Source organism: Chiloscyllium plagiosum, chromosome 5 (genome assembly GCF_004010195.1).
Source record: "Chiloscyllium plagiosum isolate BGI_BamShark_2017 chromosome 5, ASM401019v2, whole genome shotgun sequence".
NCBI classification, from domain to species: domain Eukaryota; kingdom Metazoa; phylum Chordata; class Chondrichthyes; order Orectolobiformes; family Hemiscylliidae; genus Chiloscyllium; species Chiloscyllium plagiosum.
Window position 1 is genome coordinate 460,012 of NC_057714.1, and position 26,332 is coordinate 486,343.

A 26,332-nucleotide genomic window follows, 5' to 3' on the forward strand; every position below is an offset into this window, starting at 1 on the left:
ACCTCCTTCCACCTATCGCATTTCCAACGCCCCACACCCAAGTCCCTCCTCCCTACCTTTTATCTTAGCCTGCTTGGCACACTTTCCTCATTCCTGAAGAAGGGCTCATGCCCGAAACATCGATTCTCCTGCTCCTTGGATGCTGCCTGACCTGCTGCGCTTTTCCAGCAACACATTTTCAGCTCCTCCTCAAATCCTCTATCAGTCAGCTCTCAAATCTCCGGATCTGAGTAAAACAATGTCAATCCCTTATTTAAACCGCAAATATCAAAACCTCAGTAAACAAATTGAAAAGGTCAGTCTTCCGAGTTTCCTGCAAACAAAACAAAGTCTCTGTGGAGTTGTTGACAATCACATGGTCAGGCCTCTCCAACAGATCTGTTGCAATCCAACCTCTATTACCTCATTTTCTTTTTATTAAAGTATAAATGTTTCAAAAATAATTTTAAATGAAAAACATAGGAAAATCACAAAGAAAACCCTCCAACTCGGAAGCAGCCACGAGATCCACACTACTCTCGTTCCACCTTTTTTTTCCACAGGAACTGAGGAGGAGTGTGGATCTGAAATCTAATAGGATTCAGGCTAGGGTTTGTAACATTGGGACTACTGAGATCTGAAGTATTTTGGGGATGGATTTCCAGGAAAAAGCCATTAAAAACCCGACTGTAGCTTCCTGCACATTGGCTGTTTCAGCCTTCCATTTCCTCCTCATGTTCTATTCCTATCTTTTTGTCTTGCTTCAAGCAGTTAAGTCTACATTTTTACCTTGTTACAATTTAATGAACAAAAGATAAAATAGGCAGGCGATGTCTGTGCCTGCTAGAAGTGCACAAGTAAGTGTGCTGAGCGAGGTTATTAACTTGTATGGTCTTGAATTACATCACACGGGATCATTCTGAATTTCTAAAGCTGATGGATCTGAGGACTATCAGGCTGCTCTGTGTCTCAGATTGTCTATTCAAGCAATTAGACAATGTTAACCTTTTGCTTTGATTATGATGCACTGTGAGTTTGGCCTCAACACCTTAATTTTTTAAGTGAAGTTTTGCCCACATGTGTCAAAAATAAATTATTTCAAATATATGAAATCAAAGACTGCTGTTTTTAAAGTATTATGTCTACCAAGGACCATGATTCACCGTAGTACCCTGGGATAAATAATAAGGCAGCTATTTTTGCTCTTCCTGCTATGAAATGCTAGAAACATCCAAGCTGCATTTTGGAAGCAAAATTCATCAGAGAGAAGTTGTCTTGCAACCATAGCTTCCAATTGCTGCAGACATCTAATCAGGCCAAAGTCCTAATCACAGTACCATGTCAGAGGAACAAAGGATGGTATCTTCCTGTTTTCAGACTAAGCCCATTGAGAAAAATTAGACGAGATACCTGTGGCCTGTGAAATGCGAATGCCCACTGGACCTTCCAGCAAACAGGCACCACATTGTTTTTGGCTAGTGGAGTTTCTACCAGGATTAGAACTTCAAAAAAGAGAGTTCCATCCATCAAGAGCTGCTAGCCAATGAGAAAATGGCATTCCTTGCACTCAATACCATAGAGGAGGCCAGGCTGTTGCTATTAACACAACCTGCGGACTCAATTGGGGGGAGAGAGAATGTCTGAAGTTGGGTGTCTGCGATTGAGATGGATCGTTGTCTCCAGAATCTCAGGCAGGGGGCTTGCTGACAAAAATCAATCTTCTGCCCTCCCCAACTGAGAACTGAATAGTTAATCAACATGTCAGGCTATGTGACTCTTGAAATAATTGAGCCTCGGCAGGAAAAGGCTTTTAAGTAGTCAGAACTGGAAGATTTTGCCAAAAGACTCTAACATACTTGATCATCAAGTTTGCCTGGGAAATCAATCTGCAGAAGCAGATCAGCTAGAAGAACCATTTTGCAGCTGCTGAGCAATCTCTGTATTTTTCAGACCTTCACTGTAACAAAAGTATCAACACAAATTATATAATGTTAATGGTGCTATTCAAGTTAATGTTGAAGTTTTCTTCCGTCCCACAGTCTCTTGATGTCTCACAGTCCGAAGTAGAGAAATACTTAGTCTGACATGAGGTTTCACTGGAGGTAGATCTGACATATCTGATTCCTGATAGTTGAAATTTATGTTAATTGTAAATGTTGCCATCATTGTACCTTATTATGTTAACGAAAGATAAGAGTTTTGAGTGATTTGTTCTCTACCATTAATAATTAGAGAGGTCTTTAGACTCAGCATAGAGGATCTTGTTGGGGCTCGTGGCACATTGGTAATATCCCTACTTATGAATCAGGAATCCTCAGTTCAATCCTCCTCCAGATGTGTGTCAATACATGTCAGAACAGGTTGATCAGAAAATATCTAGAGGGTCTTGGTGGTGTTCTTATGCTGTGGTAGTATTTCTATCTCTGGACCGGGGCTTAGGTTCAAGTTCCTGAGATGTGTAATAAAATTTTGCAGCAGATTTACCAGAAAACATCTGGAGTATCTTTTAAGGGCTATTGTGCAGTGGCAGTGTTCCTATGTCTGGGTCAGGAGGCCTGCGTTAAGTCCAACCTGCTCTAGATGTGTGTCATAATGTTTCTAAACATGTTGATTAGAAAATACTTGTGGTAGTCATGTTGATCTTGCCTCCAAACTAGAAGGCCGAAGTTAATGTTCCACCTGCTTCAGAACATAACACTTGCCAAAGTGGTTGACTAAAAATAGCTAAACTATACATAGAAAAGAAGTTTGGTGGCAGTGAACTACTCTAAACACAAGCCAGTAGTGGTTCACACTCAGAGCCAAATATGACAATTATGCGACACCAGCACCTGCACCCAAACATTCCATTTGTATAAGTATTGTTTATCAAATTTTTGTCTGAGAATATATGGTATGTCAAGGTTTTTGAGTATAGAAGAAGTAAATACAATCCTAAATGACTTGATCTCTCCTTATAAATCATAGGATCACCAAATGTGGAAGTAGATCATTCTGCCCATTGTATCCATACCAACTCTCCGAAGAGCATCCCACCCAGACCCAACCTCTACGCTATCCCTGTAACCCATGTATTTCCCATGGCTAATCCATCTAGCCTGAACATCCCTGGATTCCGTGGGCAATTTAACATGGCCAATCCACCTAAACTGCATATCTTTGGACTGTGGGAGGAAACCAGACTATCTAGAAGAAACCCATGCAGACATTGGGAAAATGTGCAAACTTGACATAGGCAGTCACCCAAAAGTGGAATCGAATCCAGGTCCCTGGTGCTGTGAGGCAGCAGTGCCAACCACTGAGCCACCGTATCACCCAGTCCTGCCATCCCAGGAATAAATTTGGTAAATCTTTGCTACACTCCTTGTACAGCAAGAACATCCTCCCTCGGATAAAGAGACCAAAACTGCACACACTATTCTAGGTGTGGCCTTGCCAATGCCCTGTACAATTGCAGCAAGGCATTCTTGTTCCTGTATTCAAATCCCCTCGCTATGTGTGTGCTTACTTTCAGTGACTGGTGCATAAAAACATCCAGGTCTCATTAACATTCCCCTTTTCAATTTCAGCCATTCAAATAATAATCTGTTGTCTTATTTTAACTATCAAGGTAGATAACCTTACATTTATCCACATACTGCATCTGCCATGCATTTGTCTGCTCACACTCAGCAAGTCCAAATCACACTGCAACATCTCTGCATCCTCTTCACAGATCATCTTTCCATACAGCTTTGTCATCTGCAAATTGTGAGGTGTTACATTTATTTCTCTCATCTAAATCATTAATACATTGTGAATTGCTGATGTCCCAGTATCAGTCCCTGTAATACCCCACTAGTCACTACTTAGTATTCAGAAAATTTCTACTGTTTCTTGTCTGCTGGCCAATTTTCTATCCTTCTCAGTATACTCAGCCGAATCACATGTGCTTTAATTTTACAAGTTTATCTCTTCTGTGGGTCTGGAATTCCAAATAAACCACATCCACCTGCTCCCCCAATTAACTCAAAAAGTTGTGTCCTCAAAGAATTCTGGTAGATTTGTAAATCCCTGCAGGTTCTGTTTGATTCTACCGCTGTTTACTAAGTGCTCTGCTATAAAATCCTTGATCATGGACTTTAGCGTCTTCCCTACTACTGACTTCAGATTCACTGCTCAATAATTTTCTCTCAACCTCCCTTTTTAAATAGTGGTATTACATTAGCTACCCCCAGTTCCTCTGTTACAGAGTCTAAAGAATTTTGGAAGATGATCACCAATGCATCCACTCTTTCTCAGGCTACTTTGATAAGTACCCTGGAGATTTATCAACTTTCAATCCCATTAATTTCTCCAACATTATTTCGCTACTAATACGGATTTGCTTCAACAACAGCAATGCTCATAGATGCTGCCAGACCGATGAGCTTTTCCAGCAATTTCTACTTTTGTTTCTGATTTCCAGCATCTGCAGTTCTTTCAGTTTTTGCTAATTTGCTTCAGTTTTTCCTTCTCACTGAACTCTGTGTACCCCACCATTTCTGGAATGTTATTTGTATCTTCCTTTGTGAAGACAGAAGCATAAATTTAGTTCACCATTTCTTTGTTCCCCATTATGACTGTAAGGGAGCTAAAATCAGTTTTCAACAAACGTTTTCTCTTTACATACCAATAGAAGCTTTTACAATTAGTTCTTAGGTTCCCCATAGGCTTATTCTTATATTGTATTTTCTTATTATTAATCAATCCCATAGTCCTCCTTTGCTGACTTCTCAACTGTTCCCAATCCTCAGGTTTGTCATTTATTTCTTGCCAATTTGAATACCTCGTTTTTTTGCATCTAATGCTATCACTAACTTCCCTCGTAAGCTATGATTTGGTCACTGCTATCTTGAACTTCTGTGCCAGCTGTGAACAAACAACTTTTATAGTTCACCTATTTGTCCTTTGAATGTTTGCAGTTGTCTATACATTATCATACCTTTCAGTAAGATTTCCCAATTCATAATAGCTAATTGTCACCTCATAGCATTGTGGTTTCCCTTATTAAGATTTAGGAACCTGTTCTCAGAATCAAATATCTCAGTCTCCGGCTTGATGACAATTTCTATCATATGTTCATTTTGTCCTCAAGGGGTTTCTCACAACTACATTACCAATTATTACTTTCTTATTGTAATAATACCCAGTCTGAAATGGCCTGTCCTCTCCTTGGTTCTGCAACATTTTAATCCAGAAAACCATTCTTTATACTACCCTAGAAATTCCTCCTCTGCAGTATTGTAATTAATTTGATTCACCAATCTATATGCCGATTAAAGTCATCCATAATTACACATGTTCCTTTACTGCATGCATCTCTGATTTCCTGTTTACTGCCATTCCTACAGTTTGGTGATCTTTAACCATGTCCAGTAATGTTTTTTTGCCCCTTGTTATTTCTCAATTCCACTCTCTCAGATTCTACATTGTATAAACGAATATATTTCCTCAATATTGTTTTCTTTCCACCTTTTCATTTTTGTTTGTCGTTCTTAAATACTGAATACCAATGGATATTCCGTTCCCATTCCGGGTCACGGTTGCAACCATGTCTCTGTAATCCCAACTGTGTCCGAGCTGGCTACATAAATTTGTATATTTAATTATCCACTTTGTTTTGAATGCTCTGTACATTAAGAACATCTCTTTCATATGTCTTGTATCATTCCTTTTTTTTTGGCTGTGGCCTTGTTTGGTTCTGGCCTGTCATTCCTCTATTTTGTCTTATTCTCCTTCTGTCTTTTGTTATTTTCGTTGATTCCCTTTCTCTGACTCTATGCATAGGTTCCCATCTAGGGTGTAGGTTTGCTCGCTGAGCTGTAGGTTTGATATCCAGATGTTTCATTACCTGGCTAGGTAACATTATCAGTGGCGACCTCCAAGTGAAGCGAAGCTGTTGTCTCCTGCTTTCTATTTGTATGTTTGCCCTGGATGGGGTTCCTGGGGTTTGTGGTGATGTCATTTCCTGTTCATTTTCTGAGGGGTTGATAGATGGTATCTAGATCTATGTGTTTGTTTATGGCATTGTGGTTGGAGTGCCAGGCCTCTAGGAATTCTCTGGCATGTCTTTTTGTGGCTAGCTGGTGTTTGTGTAAGACACGACCCTCTCTCCCTCGTAGCCCTACACACGGAGGAAAAAAAACCATCATTTCGACTGGGACAACACATCTATCCTGGGACAGGCTAAGCAAAGACGTACCAAAGAATTCCTAGAGGCTTGGCACTCCAACCACAACGCCATAAACAAACACACAGATCTAGATACCATCTATCAATCCCTCAGAAAACGAACAGGAAATGACATCACCACAAACCCCATCCAGGACAAACATCTAAATAGAAAGCAGGAGAAAACAGCTTCGCTTCACTTGGAGGTCGCCACTGATGATGTTACCTAGCCAGGTAATGAAACGTCTGGATATCAAACCTACAGCTCAGCGAGCAAACCTACACCCTAAACCTCAACCTGAGCTACAAACCTTGCAAAGATTCCCATCTCTTTGTCAATTTAGTTTAAACCCACCCCAACCACTCTAGCAAATATTCCCCAGGTGTAACTCATCCAGTTTGTACCGGTCCCACCTTCCCAGAATAGGTCCCAATGACCCAGGAATCTGAAACCCTATCCCTCGCACCATCTCTTTAGCGACATGTTCATCTGATATAACCTACTATTTATATTCTGAATATCATACAGCACTCATAGTAATCCTCAGATAACTGCAATCTTTGATGTTCCACATTTCAGCTTGCTTCCCAACTCACTGCATTCTGCTTTTAGGACCTCACCTTTCTTTTTAATACCTATGTTGTTGTTACCTGTTGGAGTTGCCCCTGGCTGAAGAAAATTGTTACTTGAGGCAAGTTTTCACAGAATCATGACCTTCATGCTCATGGCAACCAGATAAGCTAATCAAGTGCCTCATCGAAATTTTAGTGGGAAAGAGCAAACTTGTTATTTAGTGAAGTGTAGAAGGGGAAGTCTGATCCCAGCATCATCACAGGTTTAAGTAATTGCCATTACGTATTATACTTTGTGTTTCATTGTGTAATTTTGTGAATACATTTCTGCCTGTTTTAAAATCTAGTAGTCAACCTAGTTACCTAACTCTGGGTAATTTTCACTGTACACTTACAGAAACAAATTGCTAAGTTATGGTCTGGGCTACCTGCTTCAGAATGTTTTAAGTGGTCTGGCCTAGTCCATAACAACATCCACAACTGAATCAGAATTTTCTTATACACATTTGACAAATTCCTGTCCATGCAAGCCTCTAACATTATGGTCATCCCAATCTATGTTTGGAAAGTTAAAATCCCCTACCAGAACCACTCTTATTATTCTTACAGATAACTGAGATCTCCTTACAAATTTGTTTCTCAATTTCCGGCTGACTATTGGGGGTTCTACAGCAGAATCCTAATAAGGTGATCATCCTTTTTTTAATTTCTTAGTTCCATCTAAAAAAAACTTAGGTGGACATATTCCCAGCAATATCCTCCCTACATACAGTCATAATGCTATCCCTAATCAAAAACACCACTCCCCCTCCTCTCTCCTCCCCCCCCCACCCACCCCCCCCCCATCCTTCTAATATCTGTATCCTGTAACATTAAGCTGCCAGTCCTGTCCATCCCTGAGCCACGTATGTAATTGCTGTGATATCTCAGTTTCATGTTCCAAATCATGCCTTGAGTTCATCTTCCTTATTTGTTAGGCCTCATGCATTGAAATAAATGCTGTTTATTTTATCAGTCCTACCTCATTCTATGGGGAGAAAGTGAGGTCTGCAGATGCTGGAGATCAAAGTTGAAACTTTATTGCTGGAACGCATCCAGGGAACAGGAGATTCGACGTTTCGGGCACAGGCCCTTCTTCAGGAATCAGGAATCCTGCTGTGCTGTTCCAGCAATAAAGTTTCAACTACCTCATTCTATGCTTTGTTCCTGCCTGCCCTGACTGTTTGTTTTGATCTGCTCCTTTTCCCAAATGTACTGTCTCCAAATTATCTCTTTCCTCACTATCTCTCTGGGTCACACCCCCCATCTTACTATTTTAAATCCTCCTGAGCACTTTTTAAAATTCCTGCCTAACTTCCTATATTCTCTCCTCAGAATCTCATCCTTTTCTCTTCCTATGTCGTTAGCTCCAGCAAAACTCCCCGTCAGTATATTAGTTCCCTTCCAATTCAGGTGCAATCTATCCTTCTTACACAGGTCACTTCTACTCCAGAAGAGATTCTAATGATCCAAAAATGCAAATAGATCTCCCTTGCACCAGCTCTTCAACCATATATTCATCTGCTGTATCCTCCTATTCCTACCATCACTAGCTCGTGGCACCGGGAGTATTGTTGCCCTCAAGGAAAACCTTTTAAAATTCCTGCCTAACTTCCTATATTCTCTCCTCAGAATCTCATCCTTTTATCTTCCTATGTCATTAGTTCCAATTTGTACAACAACCCCCTCTGGACCCTCTCCCCTTTGAGAACATTCTGCACCCTCTCTGAGATATCCTTGTTCCTGACTCCAGCGAGGCAACACAGCATTCTGATGCCTTGCTGTCTGTCACTAAAGAGTCCCTTATCACAATCAATTGCTTGGTACCTGACGTATCCCTCATTACATTATAGCCAGTCTTGGAACCAGGGACCTGGTTGTCAGTGCTACATTCCCCTGAGAGTCCATCACCCCTACATTTTCAAAAGCAGCATACTTGTTTGAGATGAGGATAGCCACAGGTGACTCCTGCACAACCTGCCTACCTCTCCTACCTTTCCTGGAAGAAATCCATCTACTTGATTGTATCTTTGGTTTATCTCCCTTCCTGCAACTACCATCCATCACACCCCCTCGCTCCTGTAAATTCCTCATTGCCTCTAACTGCCGCTCCAACCAATCAATGCAGTCCGATACGATTTGCAAACACACTTCCTGCAAACATAATCATCAGTTTCTCATCAGACTCTCTCTAATCTCCCATATCTTACAAGAAGAGCACATCACTCCACTAAAAGCCATCTTTGCACCTTAACAATCTACAGACCCAGAAAGTAGCATAGTCTTACTGCTCTAAAAAACACTGCTCCAGGCAAACTTGGTACCTATGTTTTATATTTTTGAAGTTTAATCAAGAGACAGATCTCAATAAACCATATAATCAAAAAAGAACCCACTCTACTCACTAGTGTAGATTTACAGAAAAAACAGTAAGGTTACACTTCAAAACATCATTAAGCAGCTCCCATGTTGTGAGCTCTCCCACACAGGTTTCTCCAAGGTCAGCTGTGAATTTCGCTGTTTATTTCATTTTATCTTAAATAAACTCAGATGTCCAGAGATACTTGAAATAAACAGCAGAACAGTCAGCTGTGCAGATTCACTGCTGGGTCAGCCAGGAGTGCAGATTTGTTTCTCTATTTGATTAATTTCCCATGTGGTCACTGCTTTTGTCTATCTTCTTCCTTTTTAAAATGCTGTTGTTTCAGTTTTTTTTTAAAATTGCATTTACAAGACAGATTTGATGAGAGCATCACAGAATTGTTGCATATCTAAAAATGAAGATATATCAGCGTTGCAGGCAGTCCAGAGGAGGTTCACTTGGTTGATTCCAGCTATGGAGGGTCTGTCTTATGAAGAGTGGTTCAAAAGATTGGGTCAGTACTATTTGGAATTTAGATAAATGAGCGGTAACCTATTGAAACATCCAAGATTCTTGGGGGCCTTGACAAGATACATGTGGATAAGTTGTTTCCCCTTGTGGGACAAACTAGGGCCAGAGAACGGAATCTCAAAATAAGGAGCCGCACATTTAAGACAGAGATGAGGAGGAATTTCTTATGTTATGGGAATGAATATGTGGAATTCTTTACTACAGAGAGTTGTTGAGGCTAAGCTGTTATGTATATTCACGGCTGAGAAAGGTATTTTTTTTATCAGTAATCGAAATCAAGTGTTATGAGGAAAAGCAGCAAAGTGAATTGAGGATTATCAGATAAACCATGATCTCATTGAATGGCAGAGCTGATTTGATGGGCTGAATGGCCCAGTTATGCTCCTAAACCACTGTTAGTTTTACAAGTTTATTTGGAATCACTAGCTTCCGAAGCGCTGCTTTTGCATTAGGTGGTTGTGGAGCAACCACCTGATGAAGAAGCAATGCTTCAAAAGCTAGTGATTCCAAATAAACCTGTTAGACTATAACCTGGTGTTGTGTAATTTTTAACTTTGTCCATCCCAGGCCAACACCAGCACCTCTAAATCATGACTATTGGTTTTGTAAATGTCTGAACTATATAATTCTCAGTTCTTATTTAAGCTTTAAAATTTGAAATCAGCAAGTGTGATAACATAATTGTTCAATTTGGTTCAGTCCTATCGATTGAATACTGTTAGTGGTTTGATGTGTGTTCTTTTGCAATTACTCTGTACAAATGTAAACTATATTAAAATTATTGTGGTTCTGTTTGCCAAGCTGGAAATTTTTGTTGCAAACGTTTCGTCCCCTGTCTAGGTGACATCCTCAGTGCTTGGGAGCCTCCTGTGAAGCGCTTCTGTGGTGTTTCCTCCGGCATTTATAGTGGCCTGTCCCTGCTGCTTCCGGTTGTCAGTTTCAGCTGTCCGCTGTAGTGGCCAGTATATTGGGTCCAGGTCGATGTATTTGTTGATGGAGTTTGTGGATGAGTGCCATGCTTCTAGGAATTCCCTGGCTGTTCTTTGTTTGGCTTGCCCTATAATGGTAGTGTTGTCCCAGTCGAATTCATGTTGCTTGTCATCTGCGTGTGTGGCTACTAAGGTATACAGGAAAGCCACACACACAGACCAAGTCCTGAACTATGAAAGCAACCACCCCAACACACACAAACAAAGTTGCATCAAGACACTATTCAAAAGGGCCACAACACGCTGCAACACACCAGAACTGCAAAAGGAGGAAGAGGAACACCTGTACAAGGTATTCGCCAAAAACGGATACCCGCGCAATTTCATCAACAGATGCCTAAGAGAAAGACAACGGAACGAGGACATGCCGCAACCCAAAGGACTAGCCACACTACCATACATCAGGAGCATTTCAGAACTGACAGCCAGACTACTGCGACCACTAGGACTTATAACAGCACACAAACCAACAGGCACCCTCAGACAACAACTCACCAGAACGAAGGACCCGATACCCAGCATGAGCAAAACTAATGTAGTGTACAAATCCCATGCAAGGACTGCACAAAACACTATATAGGACAAACAGGAAGACAGCTAACGAGCCGCATCCATGAACATCAACTAGCCACGAAACGACACGACCAGCTATCCTTAGTAGCCACACACGCAGACGACAAGCAACATGAACTCGACTGGGACAACACTACCATTATAGGGCAAGCCAAACAAAGAACAGCCAGGGAATTCCTAGAAGCATGGCACTCATCCACAAACTCCATCAACAAACACATCGACCTGGACCCAATATACTGGCCACTACAGCGGACAGCTGAAACTGACAACCGGAAGTGGCAGGGACAGGCCACTATAAATGCCGGAGGAAACACCACAGAAGCGCTTCACAGGAGGCTCCCAAGCACTGAGGATGTCACCTAGACAGGGGACGAAACGTTTGCAACAAAAATTTCCAGCTCGGCGAACAGAACCACAACAACGAGCACCCGAGCTACAAATCTTCACCCAAACTTTGTATATTAAAATTACTTTCAAATTGCAAGAAAGGTGAAAAAATATATGTCAGAAAGAATTTATCAAATTAATAAACAAACTCATATTTTTAGTAATGGAAAAGTGGAACATTAACTCCAAATTTGAAGGAGAATTGGGTTGTGATTTTGCATCTGTGATTTCTCCTGTATGCTAATTTCCTGACGTAATACATTGGAAAATGCATGTACTGAGTGATGCAGTAATTGTCGAATTAGATTTTATCTCTTCCATTTAATCACTGCAGGTGATTGACTGACTAAATTTTATTTTGAGGCATTAGGGCAATGCACAGGACCATGTTAGCGAATTTCCTGGAGGCTAATTTGAATTAGTATTGATAGAATATTTAGAGGTGGATCAGTTTTTTTGTCAGAGAGTTTTTAATTGAACTTGTCATGTGCTAATTTCTTGTCCAAGTTATTAATCTGAATTGCAATCTAATAAAAACTTATTTTAATTTTTCAATTTTAGTTCACTGCCTACAATGTCATGAATTTCACCCCAAATAGCAGAAAGAGAAAATCATCCAAGCTTTGGTTCAGAATTTTTCCTTCAGTATCGCTGTCCTTTTTTTCATTCCCCTGTCCCTCTCATTCTGGCTGCGTTATTCTCCATCCTTCAACCCTGTTTGGCCAAAAAATTAAAATTAGATAACCTGTGTCCAGCAACATAAGAGACTGAGCAGTGTACTAATAAAATGATAATACATTTTCTTCAGGTGGTAATAAGAAACAAGTAGAGTCCCTTGGAATGCTTCGGAAAATTCACATAGCATTCCAGAGTGAACCTACTGCAAAATGTAATCAGAACTTAAGTATTATAATGATTCTTAAAATCATTTTTGGATCTTCAGATAGATTTTTCTTCAGTAAAATGTTTAAGCTTGCCTGTTTCTTGCATCTGCTATTCCAGCTGCAACTATCAAAAATACAGTTTTAAATAAATAGTTCAATTTCTCAGGAACCTATGAAGCCAGAAATTAAAATTTCAGCGATGTAGGATAAAATGGAAATTATTTTTGTATGTCTTTGTGCACTTTGGGCAAATAAAAAAATGGAAAATGCCAAAACAAACTCTTTAGAGTTCTGGCAAAGGAAATAAAAGTGTATGCTGAGATTAAAAAAAAAGGAATTGATTATTTTCAGACCAAGCGTTCAGGTACTGAGGCCATAGTCTACCATGATGACTTTGTCTGGTCTCCAAGGGAAAACATTAAGGCATTTGACTGAGGAAAGAGTGTGGATACTGGAAATTTGAATCATGAACCATGCAATAACTACAGAACCAGCCAGTAGGCAAGTGTAAACAACAAACGTGTTTTTCAGCATGAAGTTAGCTTACCTCCTGTTTATTGTCAACTTTCTATTTTTTGATGAAATACTTGATATTTAATGTTGATTTCTTAAATTATTGGCTAAATACCCCTCTAAACTGCAGTGGTCAGATTAACTCTATACTTTCTAGAAGTTTGAGTCTTAGTCTTTCTGTAAAAATTTGCAATCACTTAAGTAATTGCCTGTTGTGTGAGAGGAATGGGGGAAAGACTTTAAGATCCTCCAGGAAGGATTAATTAAAATCGATTGAATAGCCTTCATCATCCGTAATGATCTTTTGAAGATTGAAAGGGTGTGATGGGTTGTGTTCAGGGAATGATGGCTAGGATCGTTCATTTGACTTGAGTTGTGAAGAAATGGGGGTGCTCAAACCTTGTTCACTGGTGAAAAGATCAAGAAAGAATGTTGGTCTATATAAGCTAATCATTCAATTTTCAGCTCTTACACTACAGTGCTAAATTATTATGATTCTAATAACAAAACTCCTTAGATGTCAAGAGTTGATTTATTATTGCTGTTACCTATACAACAAAGTATGGGATAAAAATTGCAATGCATTCTGATTGGCTCACTTTTTTCTGACATTCCCTTTAAGCAACTTTTTTATATGCTTCTGTCCTAAATATTTGGTTTATGTGCTAGTTTTTCTTCTGTGTTTTCATCATCTTTTCCACCATTTTGAAGTTGGGTTTGACAGTTTAAACAATGATTTTTGTTTTTAACATGTAATCTTAGATCTAAGGGTTCTGATGATGCATGCCCTCATGTTTTGCAATGATATGATTCACTATAGATTTTTACATTTATACGATTAAAACTGGAAGACATAAAACAAACTACAATAAATTGATAATTTCCTCCAGACTAGTAGCCACATTTCATTAGCAGCTTATGAAGAAAAGTGTGGCTAAGACCATTATAAAAGACTAATGGGACAAGGGTAAACTTAACTGATCAACTTTTTGTGAGCAGCATTGCCATTTTGTTAGTAAACATTAAATGTAATTTGTAGGGTTGGTCATTACTGAAACATTCTGATATTTTACTGGACTGCCACCCCAGGGAATACAGATTTTCATGTTCAGAAGGAGCCACTCACCTTCTACTTGTTCCTTTTTAAATAAATTGAATAGAAATCTTCTCTCTCTTCTCGATCCCCTCTTTGTCTCCTCTCCTCCCCACTTCTTCCCTCCTCCATCCTCCTTACCCCATCCTATTCTCTCCCCCTCTAACTTTCTTTAAAAAGCTCCAATGCTGAATAGAAATTTGTTTCTCCCAAGTATTTTTCAGATACTTTTTAAAGAAAACATTTAATTAAGCCTGGAAGTCTTTAAATATATCTACAACATGTGGACTGCAGAAGTTCAAGAAGGTGGCTTCCCACCAATTTCTCAAGGGTAATTCAGGATGAGCAGTTGATGCTGCCCTAGCCACAGATACCCATATCTTGTGTAGAAATAGTATGGAAATTACATAAGCTGTGTTACTCCTGTTTATGCAAATTGAAAATAATTTTTTATGTTCCTTTTATGAATATGTCTGAAGTTTAACTTAAGTATTGTTAATCTATTTTAAAATCTGTTACAATTTCTTTTTACGAACATTTTTCAGTGCTGGACCAAAAGGCGATAATGTTTATGAGTGGAGGTCAACAATTCTGGGGCCTCCAGGGTCAGTTTATGAAGGTGGTGTGTTCTTTCTCGACATTGTATTTTCAGCAGAATATCCTTTTAAACCACCCAAGGTAAGGGGCCTTTTTTAACAGAATGCTTCATGTATTTGCTGCTATTTATAATTTTAAAGTACTGTTAATTTATTAAGAGCTTAATGCTATAATAATTGAAAATTGGTCTCTGCTCATTTCTAATATGAATCACTTGTCATTGTGTTGGTTTTTTTATTAGTTTTTTTCATAGTATGGAATTCCCCAGAAAGCAGGAGAGGCAAAGTTTTTTAAAAATTTTTTTAGATTTATTTGACTGGTTTCTAACTCTTCCCTTTCCTTCTTTGACTGTTTTCATTTCTCGAGTATGCTGGCCATCAATATATGTTAAAAGGCAACCAACACCCACAGTTACTTTAACAGCCTTTCCTCACACCTGCTTCCTGGAAGGATTTCATTCCATTATTGATATTGCTTGTCTTTCCAGTGGTTGACAGGACACTTAGCAATTCCTGGTCCATTTCTGGCACTTCTGCTTTCATCCCCTCCCTTCTGTCCCAGAAAAACAATATGGTTTTGCCTGTCCTTGCCTCCAGCAGGATGCTCCCAAAAAACATCATCTCCTGCATTCCCTTGTTAGCATTCCATAGAGACTGTTCTGTCTGTGACACCCTGGTCCACTCCTCAGCCACTCCTAACACTAGCTCGCCTTCCCACGCAAAAGCAGAAAGTGTAACACTTCCCCATTTACTATCTCTCTTCTTCCTTTGCAAAGCCCCAAATGCACCAAGCGGGTGAAATGGAACTTTTCTTTTACAGTCAGTCTCTGGGTTATGAACAGGTTCCAATATGGAGTCTATTTCCAATTTGATTTGTATGCAAATTGAAACACATTACAGAAAAATGTAGAACACCTGTTCTTAAGTACAGGGAACGCTCTTATGTTGAGTCTTTTAAAATTACACCCCTGTATGAATCGCATTTATAAATACGAGCATTCCAAGGTCAGACTTCGTAAATCGGGCATTCTGTATTGTTTCAATTTTAGTAAGGCATTTGATAAGGTTCCCCATGGTAGGCTTATGCGGAAAGTCAGGAGGCATGGGATAGAGGGAAATTTGGCCAATTGGATAGAAAACTGGCTAACCGGTCGAAGGCAGAGAGTGGTGGTAGATGGTAAATATTCAGCCTGGAGCCCAGTTACAAGTGGAGTTCCGCAGGGATCAGTTCTGGGTCCTCTGCTGTTTGTAATTTTTATTAATGACTTAGATGAGGGAGTCGAAGGGTGGGTCAGTAAATTTGCAGATGATACGAAGATAGGTGGAGTTGTGGACAGTGAGGAGGGCTGTTGTCGGCTGCAGAGGGACTTAGATATGATGCAGAGCTGGGCAGAGGAGTGGCAGATGGAGTTCAACCCTGCCAAGAGTGAGGTTGTCCATTTTGGAAGAACAAATAAGAATGCGGAATACAGGGTTAATGGTAGGGTTCTTAGTCAGGTGGAGGAACAGAGGGATCTTGGGGTCTATGTACATAGATCTTTGAAGGTTGCCACTCAGGTGGATAGAGTTCGTAAGAAGGCCTATGGAGTATTATCATTCATTAGCAGAGGGATTGAATTCAAGAGTCATGAAGTGATGTTGCAATTGTACAGGACTTTGGTAAGGCCACATTTGGAGTACTGTGTGCAGTTCTGGTCACCTCACTTTAGGAAAGATGTGGAAGCTTTGGAGAGGGAGCAGAGAAGATTTACAGGGGTGGGTTCTTTACCCAGAGAGTGGTGGGGGCATGGAATGCGCTGCCCGTGGGAGTGGTAGAGTCGGAATCATTGGCGACCTTTAAGCGGCATTTGGATAGGTACATGGATGGGTACTTAATCTAGGTTAGAAGTTCGGCACAACATCGTGGGCCGAAGGGCCTGTTCTGTGCTGTATTGTTCTATGTTCTATGTTCAATCTAGTCTTCTGATTCACTTTTCATATGGTACCTTCTACATTGGCAGATGAGAGACCAAACACAGACTAGAAGACTCCTTTGCAAAAAGCTTCTGCTCTGTCGCTAAGAATGGTCCTGGCCTTCCATGCTCTTGCTATTTCAGTACACCTATTTGCTGTCATACAAATATTTCTGTCTTAGGCCTGCAACAGTGCTCCAAATCCCAAAACAAGCTGGAAGAACAGCACTTAGTTTTCTGCTTCGGCACCTTACAGCCTTCGTGACTCAATATTGAGTTTGACTATTTCAGAGCCTTGACATGTCCTTGATTTTGATTATGTCCCATCCCACCTGGTGTCTTTCTTACGTTCGTTTACATTCAGCAAGGTCAACTCTCTTTTTCTTTGGACGAATTGCACCTACTATTAGCACTCCTTTTACCTTTTTGTTCTGGGCACTCTCATCATCATTTCCACTCACTCCTCGTCCACTTTTGTCAACAACATTAAAACCATTATTTTCCACTGTCTTCGGTTCCAGAGAAATTAATATCCAACTTGAATGCTAACTTTGTTTTTCTGTCCACAGATACTGCTGAGTTTCTCCATACATTATTTTTATGTTAGGTTGTCTTCCTTGTTAATCAAGAATGTAAGATTATCGGGTTAAACAGGAAAATAGAATTAAATTCATGGTCAGATCAGCTGTGGTTCTATCAAATAGCGGAGCTGATGTGAAGAGCCGATTCGTCTACTCCTAATTCATTAATGAGATTTTACATTGCGTATACCACTGTTGACACTTGATGACACAAGTTAACTTTGAAGACACCAAAAATCTTGCTGCTTACATCAGTTTCTCTTATCAAGGGAGAATGGTTTTCTACTCCAAAGAGTTATCTAGTTGAGGGGTAATGAAATGTTTGTGAAGAAGTTCAACTTTGGTGTACTATTAGTGTCATTAACATTCTTAGATTTCTTAGTACTTTGCTGTATTTTGTAGCACTAGAAATGGATGTAGTGTTCACCTTTGAAATTTAAGCACTGTATCTGACTTGACTTCATACCCATTCATGTGGGTAGCAAGTACAGTGTACAAGGTCATTGCCATATGCTGTATTCAAAAGTACTTCACCCATATGTCCTGCCTGGAACCTTAAAACTATGTGCCGTAGCATTTCTTTGTTTACCTTTATCTAACCTTGTATATTTCTGTACACCTCTATCGAACATCCCATCTTCTGGCTGCAAAACACAATGATCACTTTCAACTTAACATAGCTAAACTTCCTCATGCCTGGAACTATTCTCGTAAATCTTGATGAGCCTCACTAAAGTGTGATGCTGAGAATTAGATGCAGTACTCTAGTTATGGCTTAACCATTGTTTTATAAAGATTCCACATAGTCATCCTACTTTTGTACCCAGTGGTTCTATTTATCAACCTAGAATGCATCATGCTTTTCTAAATACTCTCTTGTTGTGCCCTACTTCAAAAATCTATGAACATGAGCTCTCCATTCTCTTCGAAGCACCATAGACTCAGTGGCAAAGTTCTCTGTCACTTCTGCTGGGCTGTATCATCTCCCATGTGCCTCTGTTGTTAGCTTACCTTTGTCTGGTTGCAAGTAGTGACATCATCCTCACAGTCTGACACACTTTCAAGTTGAGAATAATGGGCAAACTTTCAGATTTTACTCTCAATTCCAATATCTAACCATCATGAGTTTGGCACAGGGGTTTAAACACTTATAAATTTGCCCAGTTAACATTTCAGTTTCAGAGCTAGCAGCACCATTTCATTTACTGTAATGCATTGACTAAAGGATAATTAGAACTACCTGAAGAAAAGTAACTTTTAGAATGAATTTTCCACTATTTATTTTTGTTTTCTTGTTTGTTGCTTCTCTCCCGTTATGAGGATTCAGTTACACAGAGGTATGATTTAGTTACTATTTGGCATTTGCCTCTGACGTGACTAACTGGGCATTTACCTTGTGACAATCATTAGTAGTGGATGTCCAGTTGCTATTTGATTCTGGGAGGTCATCACAACCAAGCTTAATAAAATTTTATGCCACTCTTTTCAACATGCTAGGTTGTAATCACAACTGAAAAATGGCTGGTTTATTTTTATTTGCTTATACGTGTCACCTTCATCCTCACCCAAAAACAGGCATAAAATTCATTTTCTTAATCATGACACTATATATCCTAACTAAGACCAGTTGAAACAGAGTTAGTTTTAACTTGCACAAACAACATTCTCAATCACTATGATAGTGCTATACCAGATGATGTCTTTAGATCATATGTCAGAGGAACAGATGTAAGCCATTCGCCACATTGAGCCTGAATGTCACCATTCAATAAGACCTAGACAGAACTGATAATCCTCAACTTGTTTTCCTGCCCCTTAATGGTTGATTTGGAAATATATCTATCTTAATCTTGCTGAGTATATAGCCTCAACAGATCTCTGCAGTAAAGAATTCTTCAGATGTCTCTGAGAGAAATTATTCCTACTCTCTTAAAAGGGCAATCTTTTATTCTAAGATTATGCCCTCTGGTTCAAGATTCCTCCAGAAGGACAGCCATTTTTTCCACATCTGTCAAGCTCTCAAAATATCCATTACATTTCAGTATGGTCTTCTCTCATCCTTCTAAATTTCAACGAGTACAGGGCCAACCTACTCAACTTATCCTCTAAAGAAAGTGCTTTCATAACTGAGTCTAATGTAATGAACCTTCTCAGGACTGCCTTCAATGACTGAATATCCTTCATTAGACAAGGGAACCAGAACTGTTCACAATTTTGAGTCTGCTGTAAGTACTGCCTTACATGATTTCATCAATACTTGTTTGTTTTTATACTCCATTCCCTTTGAAATAAAGGCAAACGTTCCATTTGCCTTCCCTGTTACCCATTGAACTCTTGTGCTAGTTTTTTAGTGATTCATACATGGGCAGCCCAAAATCTCTGTGCTGCAGCTTTCTGCAGGCTTTCACCATTCAAATAATCTTCAGCTCCTCTTCTCTTAAAGCCAAAGTGATTAAGCTCATTTTTGCACATTATATTCGAAGTTTTTGCTCACTCATATAATCTGTCTATATTCCTCTGCAGACTTTGTCATCCACACTGCTTGCCATCCCACCTATTTTTGTGTCATCCACAACCTTGGGGATAGTACATCCACTTCTGTCATTCAAGCTATTAATATATGTTGTGAATAATTGTGGCCCCGGAATTGATCTCTGTGGCACTCCAATAGTTACAGGTTGCCATCCTGCAAGTGCTCCCTTTTCCCAAATATGTCTTCTAATAGTTCGTCAATCCTCTGCCCAGGCTCATATACCACCTCAACATCATAGGCTCTTATTTGGCAGCTTTCTGTGTGCTACCTTATCAAAAACCACTTGGAAATCCAAATATATTACATCTCCTGGTTCCTTTTTTATCCTGCTTGTTACGTCAGGCATGATTTTCTCTTCATGAAACAATGTTGACTCTGCTTATTTATATTCTCTATTTCCAAATGCCCTTGTTTGCATCCTTAATAATAGAATCCTATTTTTGTATCCCACCCTTTTGAAATGGTGTGTTTACCAATCCTCTGGGACTCTTCCAAAATTAAAGGTTTCTTGGAAGATTAGTATCAGTGCATACACTATCTCTATAGCTATTTTCTTTAAATCCGTACAACATAACCCATCAGGTCCAGAGACTTATCTTCCTTTAGCCCCGTTAGCATCCCTGGTTTTTCAATCATTATTATTTCCTTCTCAGCACGTTAAGTATTTAGTATTCTGTATCATAAAGACTGATATAAAGCATTGACTCAACTCTTCCATTTCCTCGCTCATAATTATTATTTCCACAGCCTTATTCTCTAAGAGGTCTATGTTCACAGTGGCCTCTCTCTTCCTTTTTATATATTTAAATAAGCTCTTACTACTTCTGCTTTTTATTACTTTCTAGTTTGACCTTCTAATTTATTTTTCCCTTTTCTCAGTCTTTTCATTTTTGTTGGTTTTGGTTTTTAAAGTTTTCCCAATCCATTTATTGGCCACTAATCTTCGGCATGTTGTATGTTTCCTCTTTCAATTTGATACTGTCCTTAATTTGCTTAGCTAACCATGGTCAGTTTATCCCATTCCAAGAAATCTCCTTTTTTCATTGGAAAATGTCTTTGCTGTGAGTCATGGTGATTTTCTTAAATCTTTAATTGTTCCTCGGTTGTCTTTTCTGCTAAATTCCTTCCCCAGTTCATTCTGTATTGTATCCTGCTAGGTCATTCCGTGCACTTATGGTAAGTTTTCACTTTGCTTCAGAACAGCCTTTGATACAAACAGTTGCTGTTGAAAAGAGCTACAAGATTATTTAACTGTCCATAGTCCTCCAGATAACACAGGTGTTCTGCGCTCTATTTAATGAGACTGTTTGGATAGTGAGAGGATATAATTTATTTGAAAAATCTCTCGGCCTCCTCTTTACGACTTGGTAATGGGCTGCCAATTTTAATCAGTTTAAATGTTGACATATGAAAGTATATTTATTACCTACAGTATTATATTTTGATTATTTTGCCCCATTTGACTGACATACGTATATGCTGAATTGCTGCCTTGAAGGATTGCACTGAAGTTTATATAAGGGTAATATCAATTTGTGTTTGGCATATTGCTTTGCACTTCGGAAGAAACACTAATAAAGACTAAAATGGCGTTTGGATGTAAATTGAATTTGTATGCAAAATTAAATCTTGCATTTGATTATATCTCTGAAAGTAGAAAAACTCTAGGGAAAATTAAGTACTTTTTAATAGAGAGTTTCTGACAGTTTCCAAATCGAACCACTGGTTCATCTGATGTTGCAACTTTGCTGAGCAGCTAAAGTTGCTCACCATGATTGGATTCTGCAGATGTACAGACATTATTGACGTGTAGGTCTGAGCTATAGTTCAGTCGTTTTATTGTGATAGATTTTGTGAGAACTTTGTACAGGGAAGAATATGTTGTTGGCCAATAAAATTATATTTGCCATCAAAAATAAACACTTTGCAAATTCTGTCAAGGGTTTGAAGTACATCTCTTGAACGTCACACCTAATTTTTCATGCAATATTACACCTAATGTATGGCTAAATTCTGATGAATTTAGGGGTTTAAGTTATTTGAAACTGTCTGTGAAAATAATAAAAACAGAACATTGTTATTGTTGCATCGATGCCATGTTTAAAAATTTTGGTGCATTCCCACTTCACTTTCCATCGCTAATTTCAAACAAAGTCATAGAGATGTACAGCATGGAAACAGACCCTTCGGTCCAACCCATCCATGCCGACCAGATGGAAACAGACCCTTCGGTCCAACCCATCCATGCCGACCAGATAACCCAATCTAGTCCCACCTGCCAGCATCCGGCCCACATCCCTCCAAACCCTTCCTATTCATATACCCATCCAAATGCCTCTTAAATGTTGCAATTGTACCAGCCTCCACCACTTCCTCTGGCAGCTCATTCTATACATGTTCCACCCTCTGTGTGAATAAGTTGCCCCTTAGGTCTCTTTTATATCTTTCCCCCTCTCACCCTATACCTATACCCTCTAGTTCTGGATTCCCTAATCCCAGGGAAAAGACTTTGTCTATTTACCCTATCCATGCCCCTCATAATTTTGTAAACCTCTATAATTTTGTAAACCTCTATAAGGTCACCCCTCAGCCTCCGACACTCCAGGGAAAACAGCCCTGGCGCATTCAACCTCTCCCTATAGCTCAAATCCTCCAACCCTGGCAACATTCTTGTAAATCTTTTCTGAACCCTTTCAAGTTTCACAACATCTTTCCAATAGAAAGGAGACCAGCATTGCTCGCAATATTCCAACAGTGGCCTAACCAATGTCCTGTACAGCCGCAACATGACTTCCCAACTCCTGTACTCTTTACTCTGACCAATAAAGGAAAGCATACCAAATGCCTTTGTCACTATCCTATCCACCTGCGACTCCACTTTCAAGGTGCTATGAACCTGCACTCCAAGGTCTCTTTGTTCAACAACACTCCCTAGGACCTTACCATTAAGTGTATAAGTCTTACTAAGATTTGCTTTCCTAAAATGCAGCACCTCACATTTATCTGAATTAAACTCCATCTGCCACTTCTCAGCCCATTGGCCCATCTGATCAAGATCCTGTTGTAATCTGAGGTAACCCTCTTCGCTATCCACTACACGACAATTTTGGTGTCATCTGCAAACTTACTAACTGTATCTCTTATGCTCGCATCCAAATCATTTATGTAAATGACAAAAAGTAGAGGACCCAGCACCGATCCTTGTGTCACTCAGATGGAGGTCATAGGCCTCCATCTGAAAAACGACCCTCCACCACCACCACCCTCTGTCTTCTACCTTTGAGCTAATTCTGTATCCAAATTGCCAGTTCTCCCTGTATTCCATGAGATCTAAAATTGCTAATCAGTCTCCCATGAACCTGGTTTAGTTGTGACGTTTACAATGGCTTAAAATTTACTAATGCTGTCAAACCCTTTTTTATTTTTATAATGTTATTCTGATGATTTAAGCATGCAATTAAGATTATGGATGCAGCAGGACTTTTAAAAAGTACAATACGATTAGAATAATTGATATATTCTAGCACTGAATTTAATTTGCAGTTTGGAGCAAGGCACTAAATTTGAACACTGTTCTTGAGAAAACAGTATATGTTTCTGTCAGCCACAGTTGTTGAGAACTTTGTTATAATGCTGCCTAGGTCTCATTGTTTCCCAAGTGCTGTTGTAACAAGATGCATAGAAACATAGAACATTAGAATGCAGTACAGGCCCTTCAGCCCTTGATGTTGCTTCTGCACTGTGGAACCAATCTGAAGCCCATTTAGCTTACACTATTCCATTCTTGTCCATATGCCTATCCAATGACCAGTTAAATGCTCTTAAAGTTGGCAAGTCTACTACTGTTACAGGAAGTGTGTTCGATGTCCCAACTACTCTCTTAGTAAAGAATCTACCTCTGACATCTGTCCTATATCTATCACCCCTTATTTTAAAGCTATGCCCCCTCGTGCTAGCCATCGCCATCTGAGGAAAACAGCTATCACTGTCCACCCTATCTAACCCTCTGATTATCTTACATGTCTGAATTAAGTCGCCTCTCAGCCTTCTTCTCTCTAACGGAAGCAGCCTCAAGTCCATCAGCCCTTCCTCATAAGACCTTCCCTCCATACCAGGCAACATCCTAGTAATTTTCTTCTGAACCCTTTCCAAAGCTTCCACAGCCTTCCTATAATGCAGTGACCAGAACTGTACACAGTACTCCAAATGTGGCCACACCAGAGTTTTGTACAGCTGTAGCATGATCTCATGGTTCCAAAACTCAATCCCTCTACCAATAAAAGCTAACACACCATATACCTTTTTAACAACCCTATCAACCTAGGCAATTTTCAACGATCAATGTACCTGGACACAGAGATCTCTTTGCTCATCTACACTACCAAGAATCTTACCATTAGCCCAGTACTCTGTATTCCTGTTACTCCTTCCAAAGTGAATCACCTCACACTTCTCCGCATTAAACTCCATTTCCCATCTCTCAGCCCTGCTCTGCAGCTCTGTCGCTCTGTAACCTACAACATCCTTCATCACTATCCACAGCTGTACTGACCTTAGTATCATCCACAAATTTACTAACCCATTCTTCTATGCCCTCATCCAGGGCATTTATATAAATGGCAAACAACAGTGGACCCAAAACAGATCCTTGCAGTGCACCACAAGTAACTGAACTCCATGATGAATATTTCCCATCAACCACCACCCTCTGCTGTCCTACAGCTAGCCAATTTCTGATCCAAACTGCTAAATCACCCTCAATCCAATGCAATAACCTACCATGGGGAACCTTTTCAAACACCTTACTAAAATCCATATACACCACATCAACCGCTTTACCCTCATTCACCTGTTTGGTCACCTTCTCAAAAAACTCTAAGGTTTGTGAGGCACAACCTACCCTTCACAAAACCATGTTGACTATCACTAATCAACTTATCCCTTTTTGTGTGATTATAATTCCTATCTCTTATAACCCTTTCCAACACTTTACTCATTACCGAAATCAGGCTTACTGGTCTATAATTTCCAGGGTTGTCTCTCCTCCCCTCCTTGAACAAGGGAACAAAATTGCCAGTCTTCTGGCACTATTCCTGTCGACAATGATATCATGACAACATAAAGATCAAAGCCAAAGACTTGGGAATCTCCTCCTTGGCTTCCCAGAGAATCCTAGGATAAATCCCATCCGGCCCAGGGGAGTTATCTATTTTTCACACTTTCCAGAATTGCTCACACTTTTTCCTTATACACCTCAATCCCATCCAGTCTAGTCGCCTGTAATTTCAGTATTGTCCTTGACAACATTGTCTTTTTCTAGTGTGATAATTGACGAATAGTCATTTGGCGCTTCCCTTATCTCCTCCAACTCCACGCACAACTTCTCACAACTATGCTTGATTGGCCCTAATTTTACTCGAGTCATTCTTTTATTCCTGATAGAGCTTTCGAAAGCCTTAGGGTTTTCCTGGATCCTATCTGCCAATGACTTCTCACATCTCCTCCTGGCTCTTCTTACCTCTCTCTTTGTAGGTCTTTCCTGGCTAACTTGTAACTTTCAAGCGCTCTGAGACATCACATCTCATCCTAACATAAGCCTTCTTCTTCCTCTTGACAAGCGATTCAACTTCCTTAGTAAACCACAGCTCCCACACTCGACAACATCCTGCCTGCCTGACTGATACATCCTTATCGAGGACCCATAATAGCTGCTCCATGAAAAGGTTCCACATTTCAATTGTGCCCATCCCCTGTAGTTTCCTTCCCTATCCGATGCATCCTAAATCTTGCCTAATCACATCATAATTGTCTTTCTCCCAGCTAAAACTCTTGCCCTGTAGTATATACCTATCCCTTTCCATCACTAAACATAACCGAATTGTGGTCACTATCACCAAAGTGCTCATCTACCTCCAAATGATTTGGGTGTGAGCATAAGAGGTACAGTTAGTAAGTTTGCAGATGACACCAAAATTGGAGGTGTAGTGGACAGCGAAGAGAGTTACCTCAGATTACAATAGGATCTGGACCAGATGGGCCAATGGGCTGAGAAGTGGCAGATGGAGTTTAATTCGGATAAATGCAAGGTGCTGCATTTTGGGAAAGCAAATCTTAGCAGGACTTATACACTTAATGGTAAGGTCCTAGGGAGTATTGCTGAACAAAGAGACCTTGGAGTGCAGATTCATAGCTCCTTGAAAGTGGAGTCGCAGGTAGATAGGTTAATGAAGGCGGCGTTTGTATGCTTTCCTTTATTGGTCAGAGTATTGAGTACAGGAGTTGTGAAGTCATGTTGCGGCTGTACAGGACATTGGTTAGGCCACTGTTGGAATATTGCGTGCAATTCTGGTCTCCTTCCTATTGGAAAGATGTTGTGAAACTTGAAAGGATTCAGAAAAGATTTACAAGGATGTTGTCAGGGTTGGAGGATCTGAGCTGCAGGGAGAGGCTGAACAAACTGGGGCTGTTTTCCCTGGAGTATCGGAGGCTGAGGGGTGACCTTTTGTGGTTTACAAAATTATGAGGGGCATGGATAGGATAAACAGACAATGT

General features: G+C 39.9%; 1 protein-coding gene across 2 annotated transcripts in view; it reads left to right on the forward strand.

The window, feature by feature from the left end:
* LOC122549650 (ubiquitin-conjugating enzyme E2 E1) overlaps nucleotides 1-26,332 on the forward strand; it is a 121,099-nt gene that overhangs the window by 89,979 nt on the left and 4,788 nt on the right. The window contains exons 1-2 of one of the 2 annotated variants that reach the window (XM_043689440.1): nucleotides 12,964-13,013; nucleotides 14,664-14,796. In XM_043689440.1, coding sequence (XP_043545375.1) covers nucleotides 12,979-13,013; nucleotides 14,664-14,796 — 168 coding nt within the window. In that variant the 5' untranslated portion in view covers nucleotides 12,964-12,978. Of the gene's footprint in view, nucleotides 1-12,963; nucleotides 13,014-14,663; nucleotides 14,797-26,332 lie in introns of those variants that run through there. The other variant, XM_043689439.1, reaches the window with a different exon arrangement.